General features: G+C 35.2%; 1 protein-coding gene across 1 annotated transcript in view; it reads right to left on the reverse strand.

Annotated features, from left to right (window-relative positions):
• The window catches only part of LOC140237169 (metalloendopeptidase OMA1, mitochondrial-like), a 13449-nt gene extending 7287 nt beyond the window's left edge, over positions 1-6162 (reverse strand). The window contains exon 1 of the mRNA XM_072317111.1: positions 6133-6162. Within this exon, the coding sequence (XP_072173212.1) occupies positions 6133-6162 (30 nt within the window). The remainder of the gene's footprint in view (positions 1-6132) is intronic.
• Between the last annotated feature and the right edge of the window lie 3856 nt (positions 6163-10018).

A 10018-nucleotide genomic window follows, 5' to 3' on the forward strand; every position in this document is an offset into this window, starting at 1 on the left:
CTACTCGACAGAAACTGCGAACCCCCGTCCCTCCGGGTTTCGCCACAGATCGTCTATTAAAGGTCGATTAAAGGTCGATCCTGTTTACCTTTGGGAGTAGTGAATAAAAAAAAAATTATGTTCCAGATATCACTTTTAATGCTGTTTAAGTGAATTGTATCACAAAACATCCTACCATATATATATATATATATATATATCTTTTTCGATAAAGCCTAAAATATAAGGACATATGTATCACTACTTTTCTCATTTAACCGTAAGTATAGACGGTTTTAATAGTCTGGAAACATTTTTATTTCAACTTAATTGTTCATATTTTGTATATATAACAATACTTAACATCGATTATACTGGTTCAAATTTTTTGCATTGGTTGTTTACCTAAGTCACATTTTAGAATTATCTTAAAGAACTAATGCTGGGTTTCTGTTTCATCTGCAAATCGTAAATTATGCCTTTCACGAACGATATTTCACTTCGGATTAACGATATATTGAAATATGAGAATTAATGAAATATGAAATATAAATGTCCTACTAAATCAGCACTTGATATCCACTCTTGAGCTGGTTTTTTGTAATGAAGTCGCTTTCGGTTCCACATTCCTGATTGCTTGGTTCTTGGAAAGAGGAGTCCCGAGCTGTCTTCTACGCATCGTTGCTGCCATCGTTCATTGTTAATGTCATCATTTTGACGCTAGGAAAATAAACGAGGGTGCCCCTTACAAATCTTTAGCACTAACCCCCCCCCCCCAAAAAAAAAAAAAAACCAAACAAAGACACAAAACAAAACAAAAAAACAAAAAACAACAACAAACAAACAAACAAACAAACAAACAAGCAAGCAAACAAAACAAAATAAAACAAAACAAAACATATAGCAAGCAGAATATGAAAGGAGTCATTACATCTCCTTGTGAACACTTCTAAAATAGCTTTTTTAACATCTCTTTTAAAACCTGTCATTATAAAAAAGGAGCAAAGATTTCTGTATCAATCAAGTTTGGAGTAAATCTTCTCTCCTTGAATTTCACAAAGTTTCCAACTTTTTGGTTTTGTTTTGTTTTTTGGCTGAGACAGGCGCAATGAAATTAGGAGTGTATTTTTCATGGGGGGGGGGAGTTCAGTTCAGTTCAGTTCAGTTCAGTTTTTATTTCTGCATTTCAAAATCAATACAAATCAACAAATCAACAAATCAACAAAATACTTAGATAGTCATTTACACAGCTAATATTCGTAACGTTTGGATCTTACATACATTTTTTTTTTTTCAAGAACGAATATCATATATGAAAGGAAGCAATAGGAAATGATAAAAATGAAATGCAGGGGACCATCATCATAAGCTAAGCTTGACGAGGAAGATGGCCCCAGGTAAAGAGATACATAAAGAAAATCTTGCCACTCACTGAGTGGGGAATAATTGTGCGAAGGGCACGATAAAGAGATACATAAAGAAAATCTTGCCACTCACTGAGTGGGAAGTATTGTGTGAAGGACGTGCCATGCAGTGCGGTGTGCATTGTGTTGGGATGAATCTTGGTTTGTACGTTGAGTGTTATTTTGTGTATCAGTGTGATGAGGTGAATGTTACTTCAGTTATGGCCGTGAACTCATTGTTTAGGGTGTTTGTTGACCAGGTGGTATGAATATTTAAATGTCAGAAGTATACTGGATTATGAGGGTGTTTTTTAGTTCTCGTTTGAAAATGTTCAACGACGTACATTGTTTTAAATTAGTTACGTACATTGTTTTAAATTAGTTACATTACGTACATTGTTTTAAATTAGTTACATTGTTCTAAATTAGTTACGACGTACATTGTTTTAAATTAGTTAGTGAATGTGATTACATTGCAAAATACCTCATGCAATTTTATTATCATATCTTTATGAAACATTGAGGTGTAAGTTACACACCCCTACCATAATATTTCTTTTAGCTTGAATTATGTTTGCTGAATGGGACTACTTCATCTGTGATAAACATAATCCAATCCAATCTTCATTATTATAGGCCTATATATGATTATATGAATATTTCCTATAATTCGATATAGTATATCATTTTAGAACCTGCTTTCCAATAAAATGTACTACATTTCAATTTTCATAAAATCAGTAATCTTGTCCAACACCATTGCCAGTATGTTTCGTTTCTGTTGTGCTTTTTTTCCATTCCTAGTTCATGCAGATAAGTGTGAATAGGAAGTCACGTGATAAACCATGTCCATGGTGCTACGTCCTTGAATCCTCTCGTATCCATTTCTTTGAATCATTCACGAGGTTTCCACCAGAAAATGTTACCACTGTTTATACTTCACTTAAGTCGTGAACTTCCTGGAGTTGCGCTTCGAGATATGATACAATTCGTGCCGCAATAATTCCTGTGGAATTTCAATAAAGAATTAAAGTTCTCACCGAATTCCCAATGAAATGACTCATATTCTTCGTCCCTCCTGACTATCCGAGGCAAGCGAAGGGCATTGTTCAACCCTTGAAATCTTGTCATTAATATATACAGGCTGCCTATATTATATATATATATATATATATATATATATATATATATATATACATATATATATATATACATATATATATATATATATACATAATATATACATATGTACAGGCTGCATTATATGCATATAATATTATCTATATCATATATGATATATATTATAATTTACATATGTTAAAACGGTCATTAACGTTTTGTGATGTAGTTATTAAATGACAATATTGTTGCTTTTAAACATCTGTTTTCTAAACAGACGCTACAAAGACACATCTTTGGCTGAGTTCTTGGTGCTGAATGAAATTAAAATTGTGGTGACACACTAATTTTCCGTAACTACAGACAGGCGCGTTGAAATTTATTGTAGCTCCATTTCTTTTTCTCTCTTTTTTTTTTTGGGGGGGGGGGGGATAGTGTGCGACAGGTTAGTGAATTAATTTCAATGCCAAAATAAGCCATTAAAAGTTTACCATACTTGAGCCAATAATGAAATCGATTTGTAAGATTCCTTCACTATTTCTATTAAGCTCAAATTATGTATGTTGAATGAAACTACTCCATCTGTGATAAATACACACGATATATAAAAGCCCCAAATTATATTAAGAACAAAACATCATGTTAATATTTCCAATAAATTCGGTATACCATGTATTTGGAGAGCCTGCCTGCTTTCCCAACAAGTATGCCATACATTTTTATTTTTATAAAATCTATATCTTGTTCAACACCACTGTTTTGAATATGTCGGTTTTCCTAATGTTCATGCAGATATTAGAACAGAGAAAATGAGGTTCCGTGATACACCATACCTTCAGGGCTACTTCCTCAAATTTCCTCGCAGTTTTCCCTCTTTGAATCAATTACAAGGCTTTCCGTCAGAGAATGTTACCACTTTCACTTTTGATACTGAAGTGGATAACTTACGGATGTTTCGCTTCGGAATATGATATGTAATTGTCGGTTTTTTTTTTTCTTTCCTCTGAACTCTCAACAAAAGTTCTCGCGGATTCACAAAGAACTAAACTCTGCTGTAAAGAACACAGTGTCTCACAGTGTGAAACACAATAGTAAATTTACATTGAATGCTATGTGAAATAGGGGAGGATTCTTTGAAATAATTTCGACTTCAACAATTTGGAAGAACTATATCAATTACTTATGAACATATACGATTTCATCATTCTGCCTCGCCTGCCAGTGTGGTGAAACCCTGGCGCCTACTACAACAATGTTCCGTCTGAACTTTCCCGACTTTCCTGCGAGGGTTTGGTCATATCCAGCGATTGTTACGATTGCAATTTTGTGCGCAGCAGAAGTACACGGTAAGGGAGACAACTGTCTTGCACAAATTTATTACCGTTACCAATAATGATGCCGCGGTGATGTTTCATGGTTTTGATTGGTAAAAGAGAAGGGATTGATATGTGATGATTTTGATGATGCATGCTGGATGAAGCTTGGATTTGAGCGATGATGATCTAATGAGTGCTTATTGGGTGTAGTAGTAATGGTTGACAAACGATGGGATTGATGATATTGATAATGAATGATAATTCACGAGTACTGATGATAGTGGTATGGCAAACATTATTACTGTATACCACCATTTGTTAATCATCAATAGAAACATCTTCAATCTGGCAGATGTTGTGGTTTCTGTAGAAGCTTGATGTCTGATGATGGTGATGATGACCCTGCTGGAAAGAACGCAGTGTTTCACAGAGTGAAACACAATGTGAAACTCAGTGTGAAACACAATGTAAAACACAATGTGAACACATTGTGAATACAATGGGAACTCTTTTCACAATGTTAAATCGAGCGTTTTAACATTGTGGACACATTGTGAATCATCAATTCACCGTGTGAAGCAAGACATTACTATGTGAACTCTCTGTGAAAAGCCACACCACATTGTGAAATCATCTTCATACTGTTAAACTCGAGCGTTTTCACATGGTCGACTATGTGAACACATTGTGACCACACTGTGGGACACTGTGTTCTTTTCAACAGGGGAGGTATGAATTAGTAAGAAAGGAGACTATGAAAAAAATTTTGATTGATGATGATATGAGATGAAAGATGCTCATTGACAAATGGTGATGGGGTGATGATGTTTAATGAATGATGGTTTAGATGATAATCACAGGATAGTTATGATATCAGTGCATAATGATAATGATTAGCTTGGCGGTTACACAGTTATTTAAAGTGACTATTATGATGTTGCGAGTTTATAAAATCTGAACTGAATGCTGTAATGTAATACCAATGGCTCTTGCACAGTAAACTGTGTAAAAAAAGGACCACTTCAGAGGACTGCTACTGTCTTATAGTGATCTTACTGCGAGTTGTCATTTATAAATTTAGATTATGGAAGAGTTTGGTGCATGTATTGCATTTGTTATTTTTCCCGAATTTGATACGATTAAAGATATTTCTAATTTTTCTGTGTAAACACATTAACCTGACCCGTTTCTACTTCCGCAAAGATGTTTTCATCTGCGTGTGGGAAATGTTTGAGGAAGTTGGCTGTTGGAGTGGGTGCCGCGTCCGTTCACTGGGATTCAACACTGGCTCATTTTTCTATACATTGACATGATTGAGAAGGCTTTTGAACATATCAAACATTCCGGAAAAAAAAAAAAAACCCTCCTCAAATCCTTGTGGCTTTGCCTAATGAAATGCTGAATGTCATTGTTTGCCTTTTTCGATGCAAGCACTGAAGAAAGCAGACTTCTCTTTGGTGTGCTGTCTTTCGAAGGCGACGATCGGAACAATACAGTTGCAAACCACTTTCTCAGTAAAGTCGATTCCATCTGGATGGGCATGTTGCGACCCATAATGCCATCATCTGGGCAACACCTGACAACAAGCCACAACACCATCATACTCAGACAATGTTAAATCCTCCCTCAGTAGTTGTGTGATGTGCAGTATCTGCCTCTATGCTGATAGGTCCACTTTTCTTTGACGGGAATGTGAATGGAGAAACATATCCTGCTTACATTATATTCATCCTTAATATTGCCTTATCTGAATTACGGTATTCTCGCGTGGGGAAATACATATAAAACACTTTTAGATAAATTACTTTGGTTACAAAAGAAATCACCCCGTATTATATGTCATACTACATTTTTGTCCCATACTGACCCGCTATTTTTGAGCATAAAATATTGAAAATTAGTGATTTGTATCTGTTTAATTTAAAACAATTTATGTAAAATTATAATAAAAACAATCTTCCAAATATATTTGAAACAATGTTTCAAAGAAATCAATCCGTTCACAATTATCCAACAAGGCGATCGAATGATTTCCATTTGCCATTTCTGAGAATTTTGTTGGCTCAGAACACATTCATCTACGATGGGCCAAAGTATTGGAATTCACTTCATAACAATATTACAACAGCTCAATCTTTGAACTCCTTCAAGAATGAATTAAAATTATATTTATTGAAATCTTACAACATCCAACCGAGTAAGATTCGTTTCACCATTTCAGTTAAGTCATCATTTCTTTGATCATTATACAATTATGAATTCATTTTTTTAGCACAAGTACTCCTTACATGTTCCTGTTAGTGTTCCGTATATACCGATGTGTCTATTCTCTCCTTCTCCTGCATATTTACCGGTATAATTACGTATAAAAAATTGCACTAAATTCAATCTAGGTTGTATTTTGTCACTAATTGTACACCATGGAATCCAGCTTGCTTGCGTCCACGATGGCACGTGCTGTAGTTCTTTTTCCCCTTTTTTCTTTTTTTAGGTGATCCGAGTATCCTCTCGGATCACCTATTGTATCTGCACGGATTCTTTCTTCTTCTTTATTTCTTTCTCCTCAAATCTTGTGCAGCGGTTAACTCAAAAAGTCCCCTACCTATCACTTTCAAACTTATACCATATATGTATCATGTGTTAAGGACGACAGATCTAGTGTATCAATATGATCAGTTAACCGTGACGTCATTATGACGTCATTATCCGAAATCACGTTTACATCAATATCTCATTAATGGAACGGAATTTTTGAATGAAATTAAGATATCATATAGTTCAAGTCAAGGTCTATTGATATATTTCATAAAATTTAGTCACGTTCATAGTAAACGAGCGCGTACGCGCGCGTTGAAATTTAAACATGCTCTAATCAACCTCAAAATTGTTTTGCACACGTTTCAGGTCATTTACAGTATTTCAAAAAAAAATCGACGGACGCGTACCCGCGCGCGCATATACGCACGCACAGCTCATATGCAATAGAAATTTCCCGTTTTATCGCACGGATCGAATGTCTGAAATGTCAAGGAATATTTCTACCAAGTTTCAAGTCGATTCGACTCAATATGACGTCATACGGGACAATCAAAGTTGAAATTCCGCGCGCGCGTCAATGGCGATATACAGTGCAACAATGCCCCAAAACCGCCAATTTTAAATCCGATTTTACTCGTCAGGATGGACGGTGACCCCCCATTTTCTTTACATATTTTGAAAGCTGATGAGTTGTAAATATCATTTCATGGGTTGGGGATACTGAAAAAATGAATAAAAGATATCAAATTTCTTAATAAATTAAAAAAAGTAAATTTTCAAAATGACGTCATCAAATTTCAAGTTTACTCGAGCGTATCTCACTTATCCTTTGCCAATTTTCACCCAGTTTTCAGTATTTTGTAGCTTATTAAATATACTTTCATTAATGTGATTACACAATTTTGATTTGATGACGACATCACCTCGAAAAAATGGATTGAAGGTAACCTTGTCAAATTTGACCAGTTTACGTGCAATCTCTATGGGAGTGCAGTTTTTATGGAAATGAAAATTGACATGACTATCTTTATCGAGCACTAGCTCACTTATGCTTCGATGAATTTCTGTAAGATTTTAATATGTTGTAGCTGAGACGTAGGGCTATCGCAAGTGTGCCCTTCGTTTTTTTCATACGTTGTCGAGATCACGTGAAAAAACTTGGCTGAAACTAGAGATCGTAATTTGTCATGACTGACAAATTAAGGTGATCCGATTTTTTTTTTTAATCAATGATTCGAGTCCTGATAGTGCAAAGTCTCAGCTACAGCATATTAAAATCTGAGAGGAATTCACTGAAGCATAAGTAAGATAGTGCTCGATCAAGAGAGTCATGTCAATTTTCACATCTGAAAAAATTCCCTCCCATAGAGATAACACGTCATAGCGAAGATTGAAAAAGAAGTACATGACCTTTGATCCCACTTTGCACAGACAAGATGGCATCTGAACAAAAAGTAGTTATTTTATGAAATGATCCCTGTAACATGGTCTTTACGTGTGCAAAATATGGGAAAGATAGGACATGTATTCACCAAGATACAGGATGAAAAATCTATGACCTTTGACCCTAATTTACATACCCAAGAACCACCTTTACACTCTCAAGATGGCACCTGAGGAAAAAGTGGTTAATTTGTGAAATGATTCTTGCGACATCGTCTATAAGTGTGCAAAATATGGGAAAGATAGGACAGGTATTCACCAAGATACAAGATGAAACAGTTATGACTTTTGACCCTTATTTACATACCCAAGATGGCGTCTGATCAAGAAGTCGTTATTTTATGAAATAATGTAGGTGACATGAACTAAACATGTGCAAAATATGGTGGTGATAGAGCATGTTTTTGTTGAGTTTTTGCAAAGAAAATTGCGCAAAGAAAGAAATATTTCAATACATCGTTGATGAGCTTTAATTTCAACCAAGTATTTTGACGTGATACCGACATCGTGTGAAAAAAAACAAAGGGCACTTATATGATAGCACAAAGTTTCAGCTACAACATATTAAAATCTAGGAGAAATTCACTCAAGCATAAGTGAGATAGTGCTTGATAAAGAGAGTCATGTCAATTTTCACATCTAGAACTCCCTCCCATAGAGATAACACGTAATAGCGAAGATTGAGGAAGAAGTACATATGACCTTTGACCCCACTTTGCACACCCAAGATGGCATCTGAGCAATTAGTGGTTATTTTGTGAAATGATCCTTGTAACATGGTTTTTACGTGTGCAAAATATGACAAAGATAGGACATATATTTACCAAGATAAAGGATGAAACATTTATGACCTTTGACCCTAATTTACATACCCAAGATGGCGTCTGATCAAGTAATTGTTATTTTGTGAAATAATGTTCGTGACATGAACTAAACATATGCAAAATATTGTGGTGATAGGGTATGTTTTTCTTGAGTTTTTGCACAGAAAGTTGAAGAAAGAAAGAAATATTTCAATACATCGAAGATAAGCTTTAATTTCAACCAAGTTTTTTGACGTGATCCCGATAACGTATGAAAAAACGAAGGGCACATTACGATAGCCCTACGTCTCAGCTACAACATATTAAAATCTTAGAGAAATTCACCGAAGCATAAGCGAGCTAGTGCTCGATAAAGATAGTCATGTCAATTTTCATTTCCATAAAAATTGCACTCCCATAGAGATAACACGTAAACTGGTCAAATTTGACAAGGTTACCTTCAATCCATTTTTTCGAGGTGATGTCGTCATCCAATCAAAATTGCGTATATCATTAATGAAAGAGCATTTCATAAGCTACAACATGTTGAAATTTAGGTGAAAATTGACAAAGGATAAGTGAGATACGCTCGAGTAAACTTGAAATTTGATGACGTCATTTTGAAAATTTACTTTTTTTTACTTTATTAAGAAATCTGATATCTTTTAATCATTTTGTCAGCACAGCCAGCCCATGAAATGACATGTGCAATTCATCAGCTTTCAGAATATGCAAAGAAAATGGGGGGTCACCGTCCATCCTGACGAGTAAAATCCGATTTAAAATTGGCGGTTTTTTGGCATGCTTGCACTGTATATCGCCATTGACGCGCGTGCGGAATTTCAACTTTGACGGGCCCGTTTGACGTCATATTGAGTTGGATTGACTTGAAACTTGGTAGAAATATTCCTTGACATTTCAGAAATATATTCCGTGTGATAAAACGGGAAATATCTATTGCATATGAGCTGTGCGTGCGTATATGCGCGCGCGCATACGCGTCCGTCGATTTTTTTTTTGAAATGCTGTAAATGACCTGAAACGTGTGCAAAACAATTTTAAGGTTGATTAGAGCATATTTAAATTTCAACGCGCGCGTACGCGCTCGTTTACTATGAACGTGACTAAATTTTATGAAATATATCAATAGAACTTGACTTGAACTATATGATATTCTAATTTCATTGAAAAATTCCATTCCAGATATTAATGTAAACGTGATTTCAGATAATGACGTCATAATGACGTCACGGTTGACTGATCACATTGATACACTAGATCTGTCGTCCTTAGGACATGATACATATATCTTATAAGTTTGAAAGTGATAGGTGGGGGACTCTTTGAGTTAACCTCTGCACAAGATTTGAGGAGAAAGAAATAAAGAACTAGAGATTGTAATTTGTCATTACTGACA

The sequence above is a fragment of the Diadema setosum genome, chromosome 13 (genome assembly GCF_964275005.1).
Source record: "Diadema setosum chromosome 13, eeDiaSeto1, whole genome shotgun sequence".
NCBI classification, from domain to species: Eukaryota; Metazoa; Echinodermata; class Echinoidea; order Diadematoida; family Diadematidae; genus Diadema; species Diadema setosum.